Raw genomic sequence first — 26,565 nt, 5'->3', positions numbered from 1 at the left:
ATAAATCAATGCAAAACCTTATCATTCTCTACTATAGAGAATCACTAAAATTATTGTTTAACATTGCATACTAAATGCCTCTGCATATTTAATATTACTATCCTCAAATAGAATCATTAAACAAGCAAACATATGTAGACAATGCAAACATAACGACAATCTGCCAAAACAATATAGTCTGTGAAGAATGCAAGAGTATCAATACTTCTTTAACTCCAAAAATTATGAAAACTTACCACAATGTATAAAATTTATCAGAGCTTATTGTGCAAAAAGTTTCAATGTTTTATCGCATTCTGACTTTTCTCGAGAATTTTTGCAACATCTAGGTCGTGGACCAGGACGTTAACATTTTTACCGAGCTAGGGACCAGATAAGATAATGGGTCCAGGACGGAAGTCGACATCTGAGCCATTTGTTAGAGTTCGGGGTACCACACGTGCGCACATCCTGGTTCATCCTGGAAACCCTCGCCGCCACCCTCTTTGGGGAAAGACACCACTACCACCCATGTGTCTCGTGTTGCGGCTGTTCCTTGCGGTGGCGCTCGTTCTTTGGCGTCGACGATGAGGGGATGGACGGATCTGGTATGGTGTTCCTGCTAGACGCCGTCGGCAGGTTAGTCCGCGCAGATCTATGAAAAAGCTTTTGGGATTTCCTGGGCAAAGTTGCATCACACGCAGGAGAACCCTGATGAACTGGTGGCCTTTATGCCGGTGATTGCCGTGGTTTTTTCATATTCCCGCTGAGAGAGGAGGTCGCTGACAACCTTGAGCAGCTAGATCTGGTTCCCCTCGTTTTCCTTTCAGACAACGTACTCGGTCTTGTTGTTCCTGCTGATTGAAATACTGGGTTTGGTGTCACTGAAAAGGTCAAAGAAGATCGCACAGGTAGAGCGCGGGAAGGTGTGCGCCGTCGCGATGATGCATCTCCAATGAGTTTGGCTCAGTCGATCGATAGAGTCAATCCAGAGGCCCCTGGCTGGACTAAAAGGTGTGAAGCAAATTCCTCCCCAATTGGCAACTTCTTTTTCTTCAACTACATATGCAACTTATATGCAGAATGCATTTTTCTTCAGAAAAGTAGTTTACTTTGTTAGTCGTTTAGCTAGCAGAACCGCTGACATTACTCTACAAGGATGCCTCTGAAATCACTGTACTAAAACTGAGAAAAATCAGACCTTGAATGTGAGCAAGAACCTGAAGCAGTTTTCGTTCCATTGTATAAAGTATTTCCCAGAGATGGCACAAAAGCAGTAGCTATATAATTATGAAAGCATGTTTTCTTTTCTCTGTTTTTCAAACGCATGTACTCATGGAATTATATCAGCGAGAGGAGGTGCATCAAAAAATGGTGTAGGCGGAAGTTCCAGTGAACCAGAAGATGAGGAAAGGAAAGAACGTGTAGACAGCTTAGCTGCAGTAGCACTTGCTGTAGTCGACCAAGCCATAGACAATCCAAAACTCTTCAAAGGTTCTCAATTGATATGTGTTCATGCTTGTTTTGTTTTAGATGCAATAACTAAGATTGTGTGATGTCGTCCAGGTATATTCGAGCAAGTGAGGGGTCTCCCTATCAAGACTTGGAGTGGAAGGATACATCTGATGTAAGTGATTACAACACGTCAATTTCCACGTACTGTTTGTGTTTATCACTATGATACCAAGATTGCTGGTTGAAAGATTGGCTTATTCTGTTACTTTAGCTGGTGCAGCACATGGAGGTCAAGGACACGGGAGCATCAACCCCACACGCACGGGAGATGGTGAGGATGGCATCATTTGGGATGAGCTAGAGAACGAAAGCCAGGAAGCTGCACAAATGGAAGCTGAACAGAAAAACGGTTATGTGTCGGTTAATTGGCATATTGGATACAGCTATAGTAGTTGATGATGAAGATGGCAACACGGTGATTAACTACGGTAAAGCACATGGTTCCAGTGCAGAAGCTGCAAGTGCAGATGCAGATAATACATCAAGGAGTGGATGGGGTGACAAGTACCCTCCATCGATTGGGCTATACATACAGTCGTCTGATCATGACATTTTCAAGTTCAATGTGAACATGATGGAATGTGGAGAGGACGTTCTCAAGAAGTAAGCACTACTGCCACCCATGGATTTTTTCTTTTTTTCCTGATATTTATGGAAAAAGACTTAACTACTACCTCACGGGAAATGGTTTAAGCACTTCCATCCCATATTGGCGGTGGCATCTGGTCAGGACCTGAAGGATGAGCTCACTCTCGGTGGGGAGTTGACATTGAATTTGTGGAGGTGCATCCATCACATGCTTAGTCAGAAGGAGAAGATAATCTACTGCGGGTGGCTTGATAGGTTTAGGGGGATTTTTGATCCACGTTTTGTTGCAAGTGCACAGCTTAATTATAATTGTGTTTCTGTGCACCCGGTGGATCATATGAAGCTAATTTTTCTTACATTTCCATTGCAGGAAGAGCTTTGCAGGGATGCTGGTGAAACTAACTGGGATTACATTAGCACTATGATGCACCCTGATGTGATGGGATGTAGAATTGATTGGGTGAAGAAGGTAAAAGTGTTGGCTACCAAAACACTATCGCTACTTTTTCCATATTTCTGTCCGTCTGATTTTGTATGTATGTTATTCAAAAAATGAACTTTCAGTTCATGTTCCTGGTGAATTTCATGGATTGTTGGCCATTGTACATTCTGGATACGGAGAAGAAAATTATGATAGTCCATGAAATGACTGAGACCGATCCGGCGTGTGAGATGAAAATCAAACATGAGGCTTTAGCCAAGAAGTTCCAACATAGGTTCTGCACCTTATTCAACGACATGTTCGGTGCTGGCTTGGTTGAGACCCGTGGATTGTCGTTTGTGTATCCGTTGGTGGCTCAACATGGGCAATGCAGCAGGTGTGTACCCACTCATTTGTCATGCACATACTGGTTTTGCTTTGAAGGTTGACTTCCTACAAGTCTAGTTAATGTCATGTTTAATCGCATGGAAGACAGTGGAGTGTATATCTTGCACTACTTCGTCGAGTTCATCAGACTCTACCTACAATCAACACTAACCCAGGTTTGGAACCTGATACACAATTGCTGACTACAACATCCTGATATTATTCACAGACGAAAGCAGCTAAGCGTTTTGCGATTGTATCACTGATTGCAGGCTCAGATCGAGCACTTGCGCAAGAAGTTTGCCTACGAAATAGTGACCATGAAGGGAAACAATGGGGATATTCCGGAGCTCTTACACGACATAATCATTGACTGAAGTGAAGGCGGTGGTACTCTGAGAGTGAGTGCAGTCAGGCAAGATCTTTTGGTTGTGCTTGTGATAAACCCTAGTTTGACACGAGTGAGTTGGCGTGCCATTTTGCATCACAAAATCCCCAGCCAGAGTAATGTTATGTTGTACCTTGTAAGGATTAAGTTTGCACTATCTATATTTGAGGAACAAGCTTGGGAAGAGTTTTTTCGAACGGAGGAAGTACTTAATTTGATGTATTGTTCGCATGCGTGTGCTAAATGACTGTGATCATGTGCCGTCCAGATAAACCATGTGTCGGTACCAATTTGTGATAGCAATCATGTATAGTTCCTAGTACATGTGCTCGCAGATGCAATTAAGTTCCTGTGCCCTGGGAGGTAGAATTGGGAGGTGGCTTGGTGGATGATAAGTGAACTTCAAATTGAACTTGGTGATAGTTGATGTGTGAGGTTTTTGCGTGTCTATACATCAAAAGTTCCTTTGACAAAAAAGGAAGGAGTTCGTCTTCTAGGCATCAGCGATTCGGATGCAGTGCTAATATGAATGATTTGGTGACCATTTCATGTGTCGGCAACCCGTATATTCACAAATAAACGAAACCTAAGTTGGAACATAAATGTGGAAAATATGTTTATCATAGATCCTACAAACTTGAGTGAAAGCTTACACAAGTTGCACAAGAAGGGTTGCGTCCGGGTTTCCCTATTTAATGGTACGGAAACATTAATCGAAATAGGGTCTGAGAACTGAGATACATGATGATTTGATGATAAGCTGGAATGAACGAATATATTAGTCATGACGCATGCGTATACTCCCTCCGTTCCCAAATATAAGTCTTTTTAGAAATTTCAACAAGTGACTACATACGAAGCAAAATGAGTGAATCTACACTTTAAATATGTCTACATATATCTATACGTTGTACTTCATTTAAAATGTCTAAAAAACTTATATTTAGGGCATCTCCAATGGGCGATGCTTGTTTAGGCGCTTGAGCAGATGGGAAAATGGGATTTTAAACATAGCATCTATGTAAGAGCGTGTGTGTCCAACGCTAATAGAGATCTGTAGACGCCTGGTGATTAACAAATTAAACGCGAAAGAGCTGGAGCGCCCGGCGGCAAACCTAGCATCGATGCAAGGCCAAATCCTGGTCACGGGCGGGAACCAGGCAAAATAGCCAGGAAATCAATCCTGGCGCCTCGGCTAAGCGGCCGTGTTGTAGATGCCCTTAGGCTGGTTGTAATAGTAGTATCATAACTAATATCATACATGCCAACTAGACAATTTTGATAAGGTGTCATAACATTAAATGAAGAAAGAGATGATGAAGTATCATATTATAATATCGTATTATAATAAATGCTATGCTACTTTGTATCATGCGTGACAATAAATAAAGTACTACATTATATTAATATATAATACTATGCATTAGTGAAGTAGTATCATATACTAATATCATATGCATGATACTATTATATGATACTCTCCATTACAACCAGCCTTATAAACAAAGAAAGTATATCCCTGATTAACCGGTTGGCGTGGTGGAAAGGTGGCGTGGGTGGAGAGATATTTATGGAGTCTGGTGTCATAGACGTTTCTCGGACGGATGGCATGCATGGCCCAGCCGGGCACAGAAACATTGATAACATTGGTGAGCCATCCAGCGACCAGCTGATCCGCATCCACAGTGCGACGTGTCGTTGCAATTAAATGCGCCACTGATGGAATGATTTTCGTGACATACGGTCGGGGAATACATCAGATGCATAGGGTGGGGTCAAAGTTTCATCATTTTATTACATTCTAACTTTTCTTATAGCCTCCGTGGCCCCACGCATGTGCCACTATTTCATACAGTATTCACGCGTACACCTAAAACTATGAATACACCCAAATTACTGCAGCTCGCGAAGGACGCGCCGGTTGGAATTGTTCGCATCCCGAGCCAGCGATGGACGGGCGTGATTTCAGGTGCAGCTGCGCTCAGGCACCAAATCACCGCTTCCCCATCACTAGTAGCTATTTTTCGCCTGCCACCGGTTACGAGTTTTGCAGTAGTGCCCATTCTAGGTACCGAACTGATGAGATATAACACAGAGCAGTACACAACTGTTATTCATTTTCTTTATGGTGCAAGCTACAGTACAAACGGAGTTCTTTTTCTTTTCCATGAATTCTACTTCCAACACTCCAGCGTACTTCAGTCAAATCTAGTTAGGCATGTGAGGCTGTTAGTATAGTTTTACTCTTGTATCAATTGGCCTTCGACAGATGGGGCAATCCGCGACCTGCGGTCCACACCCTGAACAAGTCTGCATGCAAAGAAAAACTTAGGGCTGGGAAAATGCGGTCTAGCTAAACAGTCTAGGCCTACCAGTGTTATGAAGTCTCACCTGATGACCACAACCAAATGCCATGTCCCGGGGTTTGGCAAGGCAAACTGGGCAGAACTGCAGATATCGAAAAGTAGATCTGAATATACATATATTTGTTCGATTTCAATGAAAACATTTTACTGTAAAACAGAATATACAGATGTTGGAGTAGAATCTTCACTAATGAAAAATAGCATGCTTGGATATTGAGAAGAAAAAATTACCGTGCTATGCTCGCCATTCAAAACTAAGAATATTGCTTGCTTTTCTACACTACCTAACCACAATGGGCCAGGGAAAACTTGCTTGCATAGGAAAGCGGGCTCGACTTGAACAAAGTACCAAGTGCTTATTGGAGTTGTATCGAATATTGTGTACAAGGTAGGTTACACTTAAACTTGGAGTCATACCATGGGTAGACAGAGTATGGAGTCGGGTCCTAGTAGGACACTTGATGCGGAGCATCCTAAGAACATCACCATGTTAAGAGCACTTTTGCCAAGTGACACGTGCGGCATCTAATTCATACATATAAAGATGAATCATCTCCTTTATACGTGTTCACTTGATTCCTTCTTGGATGGTATACTACTTAATAATCTATCGTGCACGTATAGATTTGATCGGAGCTTCACGGATGACGAGGAGTGCAAGCACAAAGGAACAACTACACCATCCGCGAAGGAAGCGTGGAGGCGAAGACGGAAGATGGAGTTGCGGGGGTACAACCTGATGAAAAGGACCGTCTAGGAGCAGCCAAGATTAAGTCAGTGCTCCAGCGGCCGGACATCCAATGGCGTACCAGACATCTGGTGCTTCCCGACCAACCGGACATCCGGTACCACCGGAAATCCAGTGCCACCCAAGAGGAAATCAACGAATTTCCGATGCGTACCTAACATCCGGTGCCTCGCGAGCCACCGGACATCCGGTACCTGCATGTGTGCAAGACAGGCAACTTGGCCTTATATCTCTCTCCCACCTACCCTTCCGTGGCTTATACTATAAATAGACCTCCCCTTAAGAATAGAAACCAAATCATAGAGCTTACCTCATGTATCTTCCCTTATGCAATTCCTCTTGAGAGAGAGACTCCATTGAAACACAAGGCCTCCTTTGGAGAAGAATCCCTAGTGGATTATCAAGGCCTCCACATTTGGAGAAGAAAGGCTTCATAAGAGCATCAAGCCCTCCTTGTCCTAGGACTTGGGGAAAAACTATCTTATTCCATCTCACTCCTTGGATGATTTGAAACATAGGTCTATCTATGTGTATCTTCATTTGCATCTATGTGTGTTGATTTGTGTGATTTCCCTTGTGTTCTTCATGGGTTTTCTCAAATCCAGCTCCAATTTATGAAGATTGAGCCACATAGGGTCTCTACCCTACATCATCTTGGTATCAAAGCAAGGTTGCCACAAATTTGGAGCCTTGCCCCTCTCTACCCTTAGTTTATTGTGCTCTTGCCCAATTTCAAAAAAAATCCAACAAAAATAGCCCCAATTTTTTCTTGTGATTTGATGTTCTACCGAGTTTTTGTTGATTTCTTTCTATGGATCTAGTGTTTGGCAAATGGATCTACCTCCCTTGGCGTTCTCTAGGCCCAATTTGTCTTTTTTCCCCACCAATTTTGCCCCCCAAATCCCCAAAATCGCGATCCGGAGCCCAAATCCCGTGATGGACATCCGCCACCGGACAACCGGTATCCCCATCGGAAATCCGGTGCCCGTATAGAAATCGCGTCCCATCAGTCGGACATCCGGTGCTTCTCGGATGACCGGACATCCGATACCTGGAAAACCAACTTTGGTTGCCATTTGTTTTGGCCCTAACTAATTCATCTGGACTCCGATTTTGATGTTCTTTAGCTCGTTTTGTAGTTATTGACATCCACCAAAATTAGTTCCCACACCATTTGAGTCCATCAAATTTTTCAAATTTTGGCATCTTCGCCTAGGCCCTCTACCAAAACCACCATAACTTCTGCAATTTTGACCCTTTTTCGTCCCCATTGCATTTGTGGTCGTTGAAGTCTCCAAGTTGTTCCGGCAACTTAGGGATGGTTGCTTCAACAACAACACCGTGTACCGTTCCATCGACTACATCAACCATAAGCTTTCGCAAGCGGCGATGATCATCCATCCTTTGAGACCACCTACCGAAAGCAAGGCCGGTTACCTCCAACTAAGTGAAAAGTTAAGTTTGGCGAAGGTATCCATTTCGTCACAAACCTTTCCTTGCCACTACACTTTGATAGCCCCACCATCTTTGCGATCACCTTCATAACTATTGAGACTAGCTATCCAAGTATTGTCATGCTACACGAAAACTTGAGCACCATAGTGATACGATATCATATTGTTACATCATTTGGTATATCATATAGTGTGAAAGCTTACTCCCATGCATATTTAGTTGAGGCTCAATAAGAATAGTGGCAAAGAGAAAAAAAAGCTTCTAAGCAAGGAAAAGATCAAAACTTATAAGCAAAAGTGGGGCATGAAAAGATAAACTTGTGAAAAGGGTACATGGAATAGGAAAACGTTTTGGTTGCATATATAGGATTGGGCAGTGGTGAATCGTGCCCAAATGTGCTATCAAGCTGGTGTCTCTCCTTGTGTTTGTGCAACATGAGCTTAGTCTTTGTTAGGCAATTTTGTATTGCTCATCTCTATAGTTGCACAAGCCCCATTATCCCACCGCACATGTTCTTTGTTGCCCTCCTCTACTTCAGTGATCACTTGCTTTCCATTTTGAGTCCTTTGGATTGATTTCAACATTTACAATATCTTGAACTTCAATTTGCTTGATATTTTGTGCCACTAATCCCTTACCGAGCTCCACATATAGCCTTGATGTGAGTTGTGGGTGCGTCCGGGAACACTTATCAACACCATATTTGCTCTATTAGTACACATTGAAATATCTTCTATCCTTGTCATCCATAGAGCCGAGAACGTAGCTTGATATTGTTCTTTCCCTTTTAGCACTTACTACTTGCACTAGTGCCATGATGTATAGGGACGACACATCTCCTTCGGTCTACATCCACGACGACGAGTTTGATGTCAACAAGAGCTACGTCGACGCCAAGATAGACGCTCAACTGGAGGAGCTCAATGTCCTCATCAACATCGGCAAGAGGTCATCTTCAAGAAGACACTCAAGTGACATGCTCACGAGCTACCATCTCCGGCAAGGTCACATCGGCATCGACACCATCATTGACAAGTTCATGAAGTTTGAAAGCTCGAGGACTTCACCACCTCCCTTGGCATCTTCGCCTTTGGATGTGCGGCATCTTCGCTGACAAGTACCTCAAGAATATGAACAAGAGAAGCTCCCTAAGCTTAGGTCCCACTTCCACGAGCTACTACAACCTCGACACCGACCATGAGATTCCTTTCTATGAACCTCAAACTACATCAAGTCCCCCTCCGAAGATCAAGTGAAGTGCGCCACAAGAAACTTCCACGACCACGCGTCAGCATGTTGGCTTCACACACTTTCGAAGAACTTCCACATGAGTTGGCCCAAAACGAAGACGGCTATGCGGCAAGAGTTTGTGCCTTCCACCTACACGGAAAATCTTCGATGCCAATTGGAGAACGCCAAACAAGGTTCCAAGTCCCTCGACGGGTACTTCATGGAGATGAAGAAAGCATTACGACAAGCCGGTGCAGACAACCCCATTTGGATGAAGTGCCACTTTACCACGGGATTGAACAACGACATCGCTAAGACTATCTTCTTCAATAAAAACGAGTCTCTTGATGACCTCTACGTTGGTGCTCTCAATGCGGAACAAGAACTTAAGAAGGCCAAGGCTTCTCGACCCCATGCACACTTCGCGACAACCGAAATCCAAGGCGACGAGCATGAGGGTAGTACTACAAAGATGTCCAAGCCCGACGAGCTCCAAGACTACGCTCCAAAGTTTGACTTCACCGCCATCCCTCCTCGTGGCATTGACGATGCCGAGTCTACCATGACTCTTTTTGAAAACGGCGCGGTGACGACTACGACTACGGAGCCTCTCAAGGACCAAGATTTGGAGGCGAGTGACATGGTGACAAGCAAGAATGATGCTCCCATCTTTAGAGGCGATAGTGAGATGACCGAGCATGGGATGTTCCCTTCAGTCATGAAGGCGAGTGATGATGTGACATCTTCAGCCTTCACCCGTGGCGACGGTGACAAGATGGTTGAGCATGGGGTTTTCCCTTCAACCATTGCGGTGTATGATGATGAATTGAGAGACTTGTGCACACATATAGATGGTGGTGATGAGTTGGGATTTTCCCTTCAACCACAGCTTGGCGTCGTCCTTGGTCAAACCAGCATGGTTGCCCTGATTCAAATCTGGACATCTTGATGGTGGTGATCTAGAACCGGTCGGCCAAGTGGTGGTGGCTACAAACTATGGTGGAGCGACCTCCTGCGGCTTCACAACAGCGGTGGTCACCGAAAGGAGGGTTCATCTCTCCATATCTGGTGGTGGACTTCGGCGGTGAGATGCAAACTATGGACGACTGCTTGACACAGAGGGATGGTTGTGCAGCAGTGGCGATCGCACATCACATGTAGTTGTTGGAATCACGAAAAAGCGGTGGCGACGACACATGAGTGACTTCGATGGTGGTGCTACTCGAGCTCCGGGGTGAAAGCCTAGGTCTGACCCGAGCTGGTTATACCTGGCAATAGCGATGTTTTTTCTACGTTGTTACCTTGTTGAAGGCATTACTTGGATATGCTCGGTCTGATTATTCAGGCTGAAAACCTAGATTCTGGCCTAGGTGGTTGGATCCGGTGATGGCGACATTTGAGCGTCGCTTCCTTCCCGAAGGAGTTGATGTTGAAGAACCTCATCGTCCGTGTGCTGTCATTAGATGGTTGGTGCGGATATGGTCAATGTTGCAGCTGGCTGATCGCGGACCTAATCGTTATGGGACTTTTTTCGTTTTTCCTCGCCTACGCATGGCTACGGATTTGTATGGAATTATGTTATGATACCGAGCATTCCACCTACATGGCGTGCACGTTGCAAAGTGTACGTTGTGTGGAAGTGATGACCTAGGATCGTTATTATGCAGATGCTAGCAGACGTGCTAGATCTTCATGAGCACAGGAACACACTGGTGGGCGGGTACGGCCGGGAGCACACCGCAACTGCTCGCTTGGGCTCGGGATATAGGAACAGAGAAAGGAAAGAGAAAGATGAGGAAGAAGATGTGCTATGACAAATGGGACAAGCAATTTTGTTTTATAATTTTTGCTAACTCGGATGCCACCTCAGCTTTGAGGGGTCAATTTGAATGTGCCACGCCACACAAAACCATGTCCCAATCGTCTCAAGGGAGTAAAGTAAACAGTATTGGAAGTTAGGAGTGTGTTCTAACCGGTTTTGGAGTCAAGGGCCGCAAGTTAAACTATTTGGTAAGTTGAGGGTTGTGAAGTGGACTTATCTTTTTTTAAGATTGCTTGTTACCTTGTTTTTGCTGGATTTTTCAATTTCTTGCAGCAATAGACCTTAGTGGTGGCCATGTCAGCTTGCCTTTGAAAGGCTGATAACATCTCAAGGGTTGGTTTAGTAGTTTCTTGGCTAATTGATCCCCTCAGCCAGTAGCCTAGATCACGAGTCATCTCCATCAACTAAACGTATATACTCCTGTTCTTTATGGACATATATGCGTACTTTAGCTTGACATACTCCATTGGGTAGAAAAAAAGTTATTTACTCCATCGTGAAAAATAAGCTATATACTGCTTTGAAAGAAAAGAGTATATCTTCCTTTAATTGCCAAGCAGTATATATTTGTTTTCGATTTAAACAGTACATACCCCTTAATTTAGCATGCGGTAGTATATACCTATTTTATTGGCAAACAATATATACTCTTTTGGGTTGTAATTAAGCAGTACAGTGACAAGTACTCCCTCTGTAAACTAATATAAGAGCGTTTAGATCACTACTTTAGTATTCTAAACGCTCTTATATTAGTTTACGGAGGGAGTGGTATATACTACCTCTGTAACTAAATATAAGACTTTTTGCAGTTCAAGTAACCTCTGTAACTAAATATGTCTTATACTCCCTCTGTCCCATAATATAAGAGTGTCTTTGACACTAGCGCCGTGTCAAAGACACTCTTATATTATGGGACGGAGGGAGTATTTAGTTACAGAGGTAGTACCTTTCAATTGCTAACAAGTATATACTTGTTTGGATAGTGGCTAGCAGTATCAATAATTGCTTAATCATCCTAAAGAAGGAAACCACTTCCATATATACTTCCTTTTCATATTCATATACTGATATCATTATACCACTACCGTTCACCATGAAAAATATGGTAGTATTTTATTTGACGGTGCCAAACAAGTCACATGAAAAACCAAACTATATGTCTCCTACGAATTTCGGATCCCCTTATTTTTGGTAGTTGGCTAATTGCTCAGCATGCGCGCGCGCGCACACGTGCATGCACGCGCACATAATAGTGCTATGCTAAGCTCGAGTGTAGAATAGTTATCCTACACCGCTAGAAAAACTATATGTAGTATAGTAAAATTGTGCACAAAAAGTAGCAATTTTGGAACAACTTTTTACTATTCAAGTCACTATGCTGTAACATTGTTCCAAAAATTACTACATACACTATTTTACTATATTGTGTGTGCCTGCCCATGAGATTCTCGTCTTTTTCTAGTCTGGATCAATTTATAAAGATCCTACGATATAGCAGGGCAGTATTTGTCTTACTTGGAGTTCTGATGCTCTAGCATCTGCAGCTGGTGGGGGTGTAACTGACGGTGTGATTGTTGAATCTAAAGTTGCCTCCTCCCTAAGATTAGAAGGCACACTTCGGAAGTTATTTTCCCAAGATGGTGCTGCTCTTGAGGTGGTATTATAACTTGCAAAAGGAGGAGGAAGTGGAACTCGCTCTGGAGACTTTGCAAGTCGACGCCTAGTTAGTAAAAACACAAATAACAAATGAGACAATCAAGCCAACTAGGAATGGTAAATAAGAAATATGTGTAACTACACTTGCTCTTGCTTCTGCTTACCCCAGTATTCCAAGCTGTAATGTTGCTTTGTACTGCAAAGGTATTTCCATGAGTGCTGAAAGGGCAAACTCTGTCTCCTTGATGCTTTGACTGATCTTTTTTGACATGATTCCAGTGAAGTTGACAAACTAGGATAGCGAATATCACCGTTATTTTGCTTGGGAAGCAAATATCAGTATTTATATAGTTTTGGTATTTACCTGGAAATTGTCAAAAGATCTAGCAGGAATGTTGTCATCAAATTCATTCATCATGTCCCAAGGACCATCTCCAACTCCGACCAGAATTATAGACAAAGGAAATTCACTGCAACAAAATGGGAACATACGACCAAGGAGAAGTCAGTGTTATGTCAATCCATATGATGAATTTATGATGTTATATTTTTTGGCAATGGTCATGCAAAAGCAAGGTGCGAATTCTTAGCTTAGCTTCATGTATCAAATGCACCAGTTTGTTGAACACTCGCTTCATGACTACCAGAACCCAGAGGGAACCCTACGGCGCAAGTTGCCTGAGGCGACGGCTGTCCATTGAGTGTAGGACAGTTGTACTATCAAGAGGGGCACAAGCAAAGGTACTTTGGTTTGAACCCCACAAAAGATCCCAAGCCAAAGTTCTGGAAATAATCCACTTTAGCCACTTTACTTCTAAGATTTTCCAAAGCCCTGGTACCACCGTTTTTGCTAACCGGTTCTAGCGAGCTTATCTGAGTGTGCTAATTCTAGAGAGCCAAACCAAGTTTTCCACAGTACGGACCGCCGCTCATTTCTGTCCCGGCGGTGCCAAGCCAAACTCCTCTATGTTACCTCCGGCACTTCAAACCCTAACTTTTCAGAAGACACTTCCAAACAGCTTTCAGCTTGCTATCTGGTCACAGTTTAAGTCCAATACCCCCGAGCAAATCCACCCAATACTTCCGAGCTGTGACTCTGGCATTCCTGCATGATCCTCATTATGACTTTGTGAGAACTGCTCTATCTGCTATAGTACTACTGAGAATTTGGTTTACACGGTACTTCCAAGATAGTTCTATGCACGAAGAAAGGAGCCACCTTTTTGTCTTCCGCAACCACTATTTTTTTATCCCGGTACTTCTGACTGATGTGTTTTCCCAAGGTTCCCAAAAACACATTCGGGAGTTCCAAAGAATTTCTTCCAGCACTTCTCGACTAGTAACTTTTTCAAGTAACAGTCAGCTTTCCGTCGAGCTCTATATATAGATTTGGATACCCCTTCATTCTGGCAAGCCATTCAACTCATATCATTCATTTCCAACTACCAAAAGTTCAAGTCTTGAGAGAGAGAGAGAGCTAGCTTCTAGGAAAGAAAAGAAGACAAGTGATGGGTGATTGCATGAACACTTCTTTGATTCTTGGAAGGTTTGAAGGTCAAGAACTCTTTCCTTCTTCTTGAACACCTACACCTAGTGTTCCTCTCTTCTTACACCACTCATACACCTTGTATCAGAGAGAGAGATCATATAGGCTCTTGAGAAGAGCTTTGATTAAAGATCTTTCGAGGAAATCTGCCAAGTGAGTTTGCTTTGCTTGTTACTCTTGGAGGGTATGCGCCTTGTAGATGGGTAGAAGTCACTTAAAAGCCTTCATCCACTACTTTGTGAAGGACTCAAGAGTTTGTGAGGGCAAGGAGATCGTTTATTTCGTGAAGATCTACCCCTTAGTGAGGCTTCTTGGCGCAAACCATGGCGAAATAGGTTCATTGAGCTCCTTGCAATCTTAGAACCATTTGGTTCAAAGCCTCCATCAACGTGGAGTAGGATATCCACACAATAAAAAATGTGGAGTAGGATAGCGCCAACTATCGAACCACAGGAAAAACATCATCGAGCCCCTTGTGTTTGCATCTTCTAAGCTCAACTCTTATTTTCATGCAAGATACTTTATTCCACTATGATGAGGAACAATAGATGAGAAAAAAAACAGATGCCAGATCTGTTTGGCTACTTCTAGATACTTCCACTCTAGTATAGTATTTCTTTTTTTTCCTTTACCCTTCCTGCTATTTCTAGAGTTCTCTAGTTACAAGTAGCTGTGAGTAGAGAGGTGAATCCTAAATAATGTTTTCTAGAGTGTTCCAACTATAAGTAGAAGTATGTGAAGGTTTTCCAAAGCCCTATAAATAGAGGTCCTCACCTCTACTTTGTAGCTCAGACTATGTACCCACTACCTATAATAGAACTTGTTGTTCTTATCTAAGATCTTGGAGTAGATCTTGTGCTCTAGGAGTTCTGGGTTGAACTCTTGCTGCCATATCGGCCTACATTAGCCTCTAGAGCGATATCTAGCGCAGCACGCTGAAGTTGTTCCTTCAACACTTGTGTTGTACACATTGTAGCAGCAAGGTGGAGTTGCTCCTCCACAACCTTTGTGCTGCTTCAGGTGGTATCAGAGCCTCGATGACCCATACTAGTTCTTGTTGTCTTCTTCGAGAGCAAGCTGCAGCAAGCAATCGAGCAATTGGAGAAGAGGATGGATGCTCCAAAACAACAAATCAAAGAGCTGCGTGAAGATCTTAATCGAAGATTTGACCAGCTGGTTGAGATGATATGAAAGGGTGTCCCCCTACTACCAATGAAGGAGATTCATCTAAAGAAAAAGATATTCATCAAAGAAGAAGGAGAGGTAATCTTGGAGCAAGACCGTCACAACAACATGCTGTTCAACGTGCTTCAAGAAGGCAATTTGTGTTGAAGCTTCTGAAGGTGAAGAATATGATGATGCCCTTGAAGAACCAGATCTCTACGCATATCGGAGAGTACCCAACCCTACATATGCAAGAGATACATACAAGGTGAAAGCTGAGATCCCAACTTTTAATGGAGATGTCGATATTGAAGGGTGCCTAGATTGGTTATATGAAGTGGAGACTTTCTTTGAGGTCATGGAGGTTCCGGAAGATCGTAGAGTTCATTTGGTCGCATACAAGCTGAAAGGAGGAGCCGGTGCATGGTGGCATCGCGTTCAAGAAGAGCGCAGGTGTCGGCGTTCTAGGACCGGGGGTGCCCAGACTTGCCTGCCTGCGGCCCAAAGCGTGGCTCCACCAACGGCCTGGTACCGCCCAGCTTCAGCAGCGACCACCCAAGACCCTCGCGAGGCGGACGGCACCAAGACCTCCCTGGGGGTGGCCTCACTAGGCCGGTTCCCAAGGAGCAAAGATATCTATGCAAGGGGCATCTCGCGAGGTTCACGTGACATGAGCCATGACGACCAAGGCCAGGCGGGCGCCAGCGGGCGTAGTGTACCAGTTTCCTCTTTGGTGCTAACGAGGCAAGCGCAAGCACGGGTCCCGAGGCATCAGGCAAAGATTTCCATATCGGTACAACAAGACCAAGACCGCCAGGACGGCAGGACGGAGGTCATCGCGGAGCCCACAGCAGCATCACCACCAGAGCCTTTGGCAGGCAAAGACCACCTTTTGTCAGGATAGCTTGTACTAGTTGTCCCCCTTCAAACTTGGCCGTTGTGGGATCCCTTCCCGCCTAACATTTGGGAAGAGGACCAAGGCCACTATAAATAGGACCTAGCCATTCAGATCATCCTCACACACACCAGCTCATCGAGCCCAAGAACACCTCACCTCCTGAGGCTGTTCATCTACTATACTAGTTCATCCTCAGCCCCTCGAGGCAATCCACCACACACTGGAGTAGGGTATTACACCGCAAGGTGGCCCGAACCAGTATAAACCCCCGTGTCTCTTGTTCCTTGGGTCCGCCGAGCTAGGCCGTGGGATCGTTGAGCGAGCGAGCCAGGAAGAGAGTGTTCTTCGTGCGCACCCCAGAGTTCGAACCTCACAAGGGTTTGCCGGAACCCGTAATCCGACATTTGGCACACCAGGTAGGGGTGCGTCGAAGCTTTGCCTGTCTGCCCGCTTCGCTTCTCCATCCAGCTCCCATGGCGAGCGTCGCTCCTCCGGCCGAAGCGACAGGCCCGCGCGGGGGCGCTGTGGGGCTCCGAGCCTTCATCCCCGCCTTGCGGCAGGTACGGTGGCCGCACAAGTTCAAGCCGAAGATGCCACCTCGCTACTTCGGCGCGGCGGATCCAGCGACCTTCCTCCAGGCGTACGAGGAGGCCATTCGGGAGGCCGGAGGCGACGGCCAGGTCATGGCCAACTGGCTCCCCATGGCCCTCGCTGGCGTGCCGCGCGCCTGGTTGCTCAACCTGCCGGAGTCCTCTGTGGCCTCCTGGGAGGAGCTGCGCGACCTTTTTATCGCGCACTTCGCGGCACCGGCGCCCCCCGCCGTCGCGGCCCTCCTGGGTGGTTCACAGGCGCCGCCCTCGGATCGCCACGTCAAGCAGTTCATCCGCCAGATGGGCGCCGCACGTGTACAACAGGGGACTCCTCCGGGATGGGCGGTACCCAAGGCCGACCTCACCTTCGACTCGGGGGACTATCCAGCGACCACCGCAGGCACGGGTGCGCTCCCGATGCTCTGCACACCCACCCTCATCAACGGAGGAGCCGGCCTCAACATGCTCTCCGTGGAAGCCTTCAGCTTGCTCCACGTGCCGCTCGGCCGGCTCCATCACGCCAAGCCCTTCTCCGGAGTTGGTGGTGGTTCCACCAACCCCCTAGGGCAGATCCGCCTCCCCGTCACCTTCGGCACCCGCGACAACTACCGCACCGAGCTTATCGACTTCGACATCGCCTGCATCGGCCTCCCGTACAACGCCATCCTCGGGTACCCTGCCCTGGCTCAGTTCATGGCGGCAACCCATCCCGCCTACAACCTCATGAAGATGTCGGCGAGCAGCGGTGTCCTTACCGTGGCCAGAGACGCCAAGGAGGCCTTGACGGCCCTCAGGCTCGCCTTCAGGGTCGCAGCGGCAGCTCGCCCCACTGGCGAAGCCGCGGCTGGGGCCCAGGGGGCTGCGCCGGCGAAGAAGAAGCAGTTATTCTCGCAAGATCGGGCCAAGACGAAGCAAGTAACGGTCGAGGATGATGGGGCCTCGGGAGCCACCTTCACCATAGGCGCCAACCTCGACCCGGAACAAGAAGAGGCACTGGTGAAATTCCTGCGCGCGAACAAGGAGGTATTCGCCTGGGAGCCCAAGCAGCTGGTGCGGGTCCCAAGGGAGTAATCGAGCACCACTTGAGGGTATGCCCCAATGTGCGCCCGGTGAAGCAGAAGGCGCGACGACAGTCCACAGAGAAGCAGTCCTTCATCGTCGAGGAAACCCGCAAGCTACAGGCGGCGGGTGTCATCCGCGAAGTCCGATACCCGGAATGGCTGGCAAACCCCGTCGTCGTGCCCAAGAAGGGCAGGAAGGAACGCATGTGCGTCGACTTCACCAACCACAACAAGGCCTGCCCTCGGGACCCGTTCCCGCTTCCGCGCATCGGTCAGATCGTCGACTCCACTGCTAAATGTGACCTGTTATGTTTCCTAGATGCCTTCTTAGGTTACCACCAGATCAAGATGACGGTGGAGGACGTAGAGAAGACGGCATTCTTAACCCCGTGCGGGGTGTACTGCTACACCTGCATGCCGTTCGGGCTGCGTAACGCTGGAGCGACCTTCCAGCGGCTGATGCACATTGCTCTAGGCCAACAGCTCGGGAGGAATGCTGAAGCCTACGTCGACGACATTGTGGTTAAAATCTCGGGAGGCTAGGACCCTCATTCAGGATCTGGAGGAGACTTTTGCCAGCCTGCACAAGGTAGATTTGCGGCTCAACCCAGAGAAATGCGTGTTCGGCGTCCCCTCCGACAAGCTGCTGGGTTTCCTCATGTCGCACAGGGGGATCGAGACGAACCCAGAGAAGGTCAAAGCAATAGAAGACATGAGCCCACCACAGACTCTCAAGGAAATGCAAAAGTTCGCGGGCTGTGTGACCTCACTGGGGCGCTTCATCTCCAAGCTGGGGGAGCGCGCCCTCCCGGTCTTCAAACTGATGAAGAAGAAGGGCCCGTTTGAGTGGACTCCGGAGGCCAACACGGCATTTCAAGACCTCAAAAGGCATGACCAGCCCACCAGTGATGGTGGCGCCGCGTCCCCTCGAGCCCCTGGTGCTTTATCTGGCTGCCACGCCTCATTCCGCTAGCGCGGCACTGGTGGCTGTTGGGGATACACATAGGTAGGCCCACGAATGGTTGAAATATCATAAAGCATGGGGTCCACACAACATGTGGATCCAGATAAATTTTATACAGGCATACTATCCACTCGGACAAGCAGCATACCATCCACTCGGATGACAGTTCACCACTCGACCGTACGACTCACTCGGATATACGAAGACCAGCAGACAGCAAAGCAGTCGGCATCATTCTCATAGTGAGGTCTTGGTAGTGGGTTGGTATTATGGCATTCATGACCCACTTTGTAACATAGGAGGTGAGGGGGTGGCGCACTCTATATAAGCCACCCCCCACCACTAGACAAGGGGGCTTTTTTCTTCCATCTCTCTCTCTTTTTCACCATTAGTCTCAGGACTACGGGGATCCTTTCCTCTCTCATTGTAATCTCCGGATACATACTAAGATAAAACAAAGCCTCTCCGGAGCACGAGACGTAGGGTTGTTATCTCCATCGTGAGAGGCCCGAACTCGCTAAAACCGCCGTGTCACCCATATGCATCTCGATAGATCATGCTCCTTTATCATACCCCTCTCTTATCGCCGGAATCGTTACCACGACAGTTGGCGCCCACCATGGGGCATGGCGTCTATCGAGCCATGATGCAGATGGTTTTTTCTTCAATCGCCGGCAACAAACTAATTTCTGCGGGCGACTCGAGCTTTCTTGGATGATCTCCCTAGATCAAACAATCATCGCTACCAATTTTGACTATTGGGGTCCCGGCCATCACACAAAATACTCCTTATCATACAAAAGGATCAGGGAGTTGCTCATCTCAACTTGTCCTCTTTACAATCAAACATTGCAATGATCTAACTATGGTTGGTTCTTTTTCTGTACGCACACGAGCTCATACAAAAGGATGCCTTCCTTTGTTCCGATCGGTGGTTCGGCTCCCGGACGATGAAGTGTCGTCGTCCGCCCGTCATCATCTCGCGTACTCATCAGCGACGCCATCGCCAAGCGCGTACACACGCACAGCCGCTAACGCTCAGCGGGGTTCCCCGGCCGGTTGAACGCGTCTACCGGTGGTCTGATTGACCTGACTCCTCAGGCGACTAGGCCCGGCTGACGGCACTCGACCCAGTTCCTCTCGCGTCGAAGCACGATTCTGACCTGTGCACAGCTCCGGCTCCTTGAGTAGTGAAACACAGCCAGCAGCGCTCGCACCGGCCCGCGACTGGATTGCGGCCAGCAGCTCATCCTCCTCATCGCCACCTCTCGGCCGCGGTCTAGTTCCGGCCAGACCGGCCTTTCCGCCGCAACAGAGCTTTCCTTCGGGCTGCCTCTACAACTCTCCTCATCTCAAATCCCATCGTATGCAGAATCGTATTTAGTTCTTGCTTAATCACCACTAATACTAATACCTCTTGCATGCAGATTCTAAACGTGGGGCAAGTCCATCAATGCGTTGGACGTGAACAACTCCTTCAAATGCGTCACGCGTGGCCGTCTCCTTCAATGCGTCAGTTAGCCAAACCGATACACCTAATTACTAGAGATTTATTGCTAATTTGACAGGAGCGTCATTGGCGGAGCAATCACAACAACGACGGCAGTTGCAGCGATAGGCCCACCTCCCCTTTGTTTCGATCAACGATTCGGCTCCTCGATGGTGAAGCGCCGCGATCGACTACACAACACGTCGTCATCAACTTCACTCGACCGCCCCGCAAGTCGTCGCTCGAGTGAACTCGTCCTCACCTCTCGGCCGCCCCACACACAGCCTCGCAGGAGAATGCCGTTTCGCACCCGGATTCATCACGGTCGCCTCACCTCGCGATGGATCCGCGCAAAAAGCTGCCGCCGCCATGGCTGATCAGGGAGCTCTACGCCCGCCTTCCACTTTCCTTCTAATCTTAATTCCTTCCCCTTTATGTCCTGCATGCGGGAGATAAATGGCCGTGGGAAACATCCATTACATACATCAATGGCTTTAACTCTCACTTAATTAGCGTTAAACCATTTGCATGCAGATTAATTAGGCGCTAGACGTGGACAACTCCTCCCACGCGCTTCGGATCCTGTCTGCCTGCAAGCGATCGAGCCGCCCTCCTCCATCAGATGGAATAGCGCTCGTGGGCACATCTATGTTGAATCTCACTGAGGCCTTCGAGCCCGGCAGTCCACCTCAACCTGCCTAGCCAGCACCACACCGACTGGACCGCAGCACAGCTGTGCTTCTCTCGGACCATCAGGCGCACTCGGATGAGGAGTCCACTCGGACTGCGCTCACTCAGTGGTGAAGCTCCTGGGTTCACTCGGACGGTTTGCCTGACACTACTTGGTCGGCTAACATCCAGAACATCATCGACAACAACAGCGGCAGTTGCGGCAGCCGACCCACATCTTCTTTGTTCCGATGAACGATTCGGTTCCCAAACAGTGAAGCACCGCAATCAACTGCTCAACACGCCATCATCACTCGGTCATCCGCGCCTCGCCACTCCGTGGGACGAGTCTGCTTCACGCGGACGCCCCGAGCATCGTCACTCCGCGGGAGGCATCTACATCACCCGTACGCCTCGCGCATCGTCATTCCGCGAGACGGTCTATTTCACACGGCCGCCCCGCGCGTCGTCATTGGTTGGTCACCTCATAACCACCCGGCCGCCCCGCGCGTCGCCATCGGTTGGTCACCTCATAAACACTCGGCCGCCCCGCGCGTAGCCATCGGTTGGTCACCTCATAACCACTCGGCCGCCCCTGGCAACTGCCGCCCCCGGCGCCTCCGCCGCGACCGTCGCCTTGCTGCAACAGCCGCTGCAGGCCTGCAACTGCCCATCGCCCCGCTGCAGCAGCTGCTGCTGCCGTCGCCACCTCCGGTCAGCTCCGGCCCGGCTACGACCGCGCTGGCGGGAGTCCCGATCCACGAGGTCCGGTTCCCACCCTCGCCGTCACCGCTTCCGGCCTGGTTGACCGGGCCGTTGCCGCATCCGGTCTACACAATTGCCTCGGAATAGCCGGCGCCCACCCTGCAGTACGGCGGGCCCTCCGGCTCCGCGGGCCCCTACGCTGGCCTCGACGGGCCGCCCTTCCACGAGGGACCCCCTGTGTCCACCGACCCGGCGCCGTCCCCCTCGCTGCTCCGCACCGCCGAGCGTATGGCCACGGCGGTCATACTAACACCACCACGCTTCGCCAAGCTCGACTTCGCCACCTACGACGGCACCAAGGACCCCCTCAACTGGCTTAATCAGTGTGAGCAGTTCTTCCAAGGGCAACGCACGCTCGCGTCGGACCGCACCTGGCTCGCCTCCTATCACCTCCGAGGCGCCACACAGACGTGGTATTACGCCCTCGAGCAGGACGAGGGCGGCATGCCCCCATGGGAGCGCTTTCGTGAGCTATGCCTCCTTCGCTTCAGGCCGCCGATATGCGGGAGCCGGCTGGCGGAGTTGGGCCGCCTTCCCTTCACCTCTACGGTGCAGGACTTCGCCGGGCCGAGCTCTTCGTCAGCGGTCTGTCGGATCATATACGCGTGAACGTGGAGCTGGGGGATCCCAGGACCTCCAGACGGCCATGTACTACGCCCGCGCGTTCAAGCGCCGCGCGGTGGCCATCCAGCAGGCATCACCATCCCGGGCCGCTGGGCCACCACCCTGGCCGGACATTCCCGCGCAGGATCGGCCTGCTCAGGCTTCCACGGCACCCCTCGCCGCGTCCGCGGCGCGCCCGTTACGTCGGCTCACCTCGGCCGAGCTACTTGAGCGTCGCCGCCAAGGGTTGTGCTTCAACTGCGACGAGCCCTGCATGCCCGGCCACGTCTGCCCGCGACTCTTCTACCTGGAGGCTGTGGACTACATTGAGGAGGAGGAGGACGCCGCCGGGCTCGATGACCTGCCCACCCCAGCTTACGCAGAGGTGTTTGACGTTGGTTGATCACCTCAAGGAGTTCCGCATGCGCTTCCCCGCCTTCCAGCTCGAGGACGAGCTGTTTGTGCAGGCGGGGAGAAATATTATGACCGGCATATTAGGGGCTTAGCCCAGTTAGTTGTGGCCCAAGTTTATCTTACCGTTATTAGGGGCTTAGCCCAATTATCTTATTAGGAGGATTATATAAACTCGTGTAAGGACCTGTTTTGGGATTAAGCAAGAAGCAATCATATTTGCTCGGCTTCCTTAGGGAGCCGGGAGACCTAACCCTAGCCGCCTCCTGCCAACGCCGCCGCCTCCTCCCTCACGCACGACGGCGCCCAGCCGCCGGCGGCCGCATGTTCGTCCACGTCCAACTCCCTCCTTACCCTACACCTCCGGCCTAGACCCGGTAGAACCCTAGCTCCTACCAGTTGCCTAGCACGACATCATCCGCAAAGAGCATACACCATGGAATATCTCCTTGTGATCCATCACCAAAGCAAAAAGATAAGGCCTCAAAGTTGACCTTGGTGGAGTGCTATTTTAACTGGAAAGTCATCAGTGTCACCATCACTTGTTCGAACACTTTTCACAACATTATCATATATGTCCTTGAGGCTGGTCGAAATGGTAGTATCATAAACGATATATCATGCATGCCAACTAGACTTTTTTTATTATGTGGCACACAATTAAATGAGGAAAGAGAGGATGTGGTATCATATGCATGATACTAGTATATGATACTCACCATTACGGGCAGCCTGATGAGGGTAATGTACTTTGTTGGGACTTTGTGTTTCCCGAAGGCTATTGATGACATAAAAACAATTAAATGCTGATAGCAATTACCGCAGCTGTTTGAAAATCAAGACAAGTAGCAAGAGCTTTTCAACGTCTTATGCTTACTCTGTAGTTACTAATCAAATGTAAATAATTTGTTGCAAGCTGGACATGAATACTGCAGGAACAAGAAATACAAACAAATAGGTGTATTTTGACATACCAAAACAGAACTTTCTAAGTACATATACGCATTATGCCATCAGATAAGCAATAGAAAATTGGGGTAGTAGAATAATGAGACACACCCTTAACTGTACACATCTGGTGTTAACAGGAATCATGTTAAGATTAAACATACAACACAACAGCATATTGATCGTGATATTTATTGCAACTAAGAAACTTTTATGGTACACCATTTTACATACTCCGCCTAAAATAACCCCACATTACCTGGCTTGCACAATAGCATCTACAGTCATCTGCTCTTGGGTACTTAATTGACCAAATTCAGTGTTAACACTTCGTGTGACCTGTATAGTGATATTTCAGACACAGGCCAAATAATACCAACATAGGAAAAACATCATCGTGCACAGGAAAGCCAATGATATAATAATTGAACTAAAAAATAAAAATAAGAAGGGTGATAGAAAAAAGCCTACTTGTCCATCGGCGATTATTACTAAAACATGGTATTGGCCACCGCTTTGCTCAACAATGGTTGTGGCCATTTCAATTATTGGAGAAAATGATGTAGGACCTTCAAACATATAACAAATTTTATGCATACATTGACCATGATTGTACACTTCAAAAAACAACAATCAAAATTGAGCTTTACTACCGGAAAGACGAAGATGAGGAACGATTTGTCTATATCGAGCCAAAGCCTCCTGAAACCCATAGCATGGTCTTTCGTCAGGATTGAAGGCAAATACATCTTGGTCATGTGTAGATGCTGCATTTTCCAAATAAAACTGAACTATTAGTCTTGTGCAATTTCACTCTATATTGGTAAATTAACAAAAGAAAAGTTTGAGCTTTACCATCTCCAAAACCATAGCACGGAATTAAGTTATCCTCATCAAAAGCTGACAGTGTTTGTCCAATGATGGAGATTGCCTGCTCGTAAGGATTGGGGGCATCACCAATATGATGCAGGCTCACACCACTGAATGACCTCTTTCCTGCATGCCGAATTGCAGACATAGTCAAGCATCAAGAATGAATGTTTTGTCCAACGCATATATTCTATTCAACTACCTGTCCATTCATTACTTTTCGTGAAATCAATTCCAATGATTAAATTGGAAGACTCGAGGCCAGCTTGCGCTAATGCTTCAATAACCTGCATACAGAACTCAGTATTGAGCCAAGTGTCACAATTTGTTAAGTACTCCCTCCGTAAAGAAATATACTTCTTTAAAGAGGGAGTACATTTCCTTACAATTTGTTAAGTACTCCCTCTAGACTCTTGTTTGGCGTTAGTCTATAAACAGTGTTTATTCGGCGGGCTCGGTTCGCAATTTTCAATTTCAAAAGAGCAGATGCATCAGTTTGTTGTGCGGCTCGTGCAAATTGTTCCCCACCTTGTTATCATTCCGGGTGAAATTTTGCACTATCAGTTTCGCACCTTTTACATGTAAGCACCATGCAAGCTCCACAGCACTACATTAAACCAGATACCGCTAATGTCCAAGCCATCTACAATGTCTAATTCCATCCCCGATATGGCTTCGAGCCCGATTTTGGAAGCAGTGTTGAACATTTGAACATCACCAAATCCAATACACACATTGATACATACCTCATCCAAGGAGCGGTACTGGTCCACGATCTTGGAGTACTTCCTCTCCAGCTTGGGCCGCTTACTGGCAACTGCCGGTGTCTTAATTGTCCGCGACACTGGTGGCGCTGAGACGGCATGAGCCGGAGAGGCTGGCACTGCTGCCACGGCCGAACGAGAGTAACTGCTGGAGGAAACCACCAAATCCTCAGCAGCCTGCGGGGCGCTCACCCGCCGCCGGTAGATCGAGGACGAGTGATACTCATCCGTCAACGGAGCGGTGTGGGGGGACGGTGGTGGGTCCCACGGCTGTGACCGCGGATCGTATGGGTCCGCGGGGCCGCCGCCGGCGCTGTTCCTCGCAGCCGGCGGCGATCTGGGTCGTGGTGCTGCTTCTGGTTGCGGCTCTTCTTGTGGCTCGGCTGGCGGTGCAACCTGCAGGAGGCCCCCGACAACCTTGGTGGCTGTCTGCAGGATCAGAAAGAGCACCCACAGCAGGAGCGTGACAATCTTGCCGGCCACAGCCTGAAACTCCAAGCATATCGTAACGGCAACAGTCAAGATCAACGAATCGAAACAAAAACAAAAAATCGAAGCTTAAATGGCTCCGACGAACAACAAACAAATCAACAGGAACTTTCTGTTGAAGATTTGGAGAAGTGAATGAAGCTGGTGCATCTAGTGCGTACGAGGAAACCGCTCATGCCGATGAGGACGACGACGCGAGGGAGGCGAGCTCTGCCACTCCTCGGGGGAAGGGAGATGCGAGGTTGGGCGGATTGGAAGGGCAATGGCTGATGAGCCGTTCATGCCGAGGAGGAAGCTGTTGTTGCGTCTAGTCGAGTCAAGGGTCGATGTGTCGAGTGATGATGTTTAGGCCAACTCTACCGCGTGACCCCATCTTGTCCGCGCACCTCTGTTTGGGATAAAACGTAAGAACCAGACGGTCCAGCGCGCGGGCGCAAACGGATTTTTGTCCGTTTTGTGTCTCTTTTTGACCTATCCCTGGCCCAAGTTTGCGTCTTTTGGGTGAAACGGACAGCGCGTGGGCCGTCTGCGCGTGTCCTCCCCTGACCCGCCCGTCAGTGGCATAGGGGCGTCTTTTTCTATCCGTCCTCCTCCCTCTCTCCGGCCGCACTTCCGTTGTCATCGTTGTCGCCGCCGCTGCCATTGTAACTGTGCAGCTCGGACGTGTGCTCGCCCCGCCCCTCCCCCTCGGCGCCCCTAGCTACCCAACCACGGCCACCTGTTTTGCGCACCCGCCGGTCGGATTTGGACCGGATCTGGTCGGTCTTGAGCTCGCCCGG

The 26,565-nt window shown here is 48.3% G+C and overlaps 2 protein-coding genes across 13 annotated transcripts; one reads left to right on the top strand and one right to left on the bottom strand.

Annotated features, from left to right (window-relative positions):
- The first annotated feature begins 410 nt into the window (after nt 1–410).
- Nucleotides 411–3,496, top strand: LOC125532036 (uncharacterized). Of its 11 annotated transcripts, none has more exons than XR_015604256.1 (9): nt 414–993; nt 1,330–1,473; nt 1,546–1,606; nt 1,706–2,097; nt 2,189–2,277; nt 2,453–2,551; nt 2,647–2,900; nt 2,996–3,066; nt 3,163–3,496. XR_015604256.1 is itself a non-coding variant. In XM_048696205.2 (9 exons), the coding sequence occupies exons 5-9, from the start codon at nt 2,074–2,076 to the stop codon at nt 3,261–3,263; spliced, it is 813 nt and encodes a 270-aa protein (XP_048552162.1). In that variant the 5' UTR covers nt 415–618; nt 872–993; nt 1,330–1,473; nt 1,546–1,606; nt 1,706–2,073; the 3' UTR covers nt 3,264–3,496. The 11 variants fall into 11 exon arrangements, 9 of the variants coding, with proteins under 9 accessions (XP_087381882.1, XP_048552162.1, XP_048552161.1 ...); XR_015604255.1 differs by having other exon boundaries at nt 2,189–2,337; XM_048696205.2 differs by having other exon boundaries at nt 415–618; nt 872–993; nt 2,189–2,551.
- A 1,552-nt stretch (nt 3,497–5,048) lies between these two features.
- Nucleotides 5,049–26,131, bottom strand: LOC125508221 (E3 ubiquitin-protein ligase RGLG5). Of its 2 annotated transcripts, XM_087525754.1 has the most exons (13): nt 26,019–26,128; nt 25,948–25,985; nt 25,280–25,783; nt 24,736–24,820; nt 24,519–24,659; nt 24,317–24,430; nt 24,135–24,232; nt 23,923–24,002; nt 12,920–13,025; nt 12,720–12,847; nt 12,415–12,619; nt 5,670–5,726; nt 5,049–5,588 (listed from the first exon to the last, which is right to left on the bottom strand). In XM_087525754.1, the coding sequence occupies exons 2-13, from the start codon at nt 25,960–25,962 to the stop codon at nt 5,508–5,510; spliced, it is 1,614 nt and encodes a 537-aa protein (XP_087381880.1). In that variant the 5' UTR covers nt 25,963–25,985; nt 26,019–26,128; the 3' UTR covers nt 5,049–5,507. The 2 variants fall into 2 exon arrangements, with proteins under 2 accessions (XP_087381880.1, XP_048528794.1); XM_048672837.2 differs by having other exon boundaries at nt 25,948–26,131.
- Nucleotides 26,132–26,565: the final 434 nt, after the last annotated feature.

The sequence above is a fragment of the Triticum urartu genome, chromosome 5A, assembly GCF_056163025.1.
Source record: "Triticum urartu cultivar PI428250 chromosome 5A, HENAU_Tu73, whole genome shotgun sequence".
NCBI lineage: Eukaryota > Viridiplantae > Streptophyta > Magnoliopsida > Poales > Poaceae > Triticum > Triticum urartu.
Note: the sequence above shows the minus strand (reverse complement) of the source record. Positions and strands in the feature narration are given on the sequence as shown.

Bases quoted from the DNA above. Each gene is read 5' to 3' on its own strand.
- LOC125508221 (XM_048672837.2), bottom strand. The intron at 24,821-25,279 runs GTATGTATCAAT...TTCTGTATGCAG, and splicing joins AGTACCGCTCCTTGGATGAG to GTTATTGAAGCATTAGCGCA. The intron at 12,620-12,719 runs GTAAGCAGAAGC...TTTACTAACTAG, and splicing joins TTACAGCTTGGAATACTGGG to GCGTCGACTTGCAAAGTCTC.
- LOC125532036 (XM_087525756.1), top strand. From the start codon at position 2,074: ATGTGGAGAGGACGTTCTCAAGAA. The intron at 2,552-2,646 runs GTAAAAGTGTTG...ATGAACTTTCAG, and splicing joins GAATTGATTGGGTGAAGAAG to TTCATGTTCCTGGTGAATTT. The intron at 2,901-2,999 runs GTGTGTACCCAC...CATGGAAGACAG, and splicing joins CAACATGGGCAATGCAGCAG to TGGAGTGTATATCTTGCACT.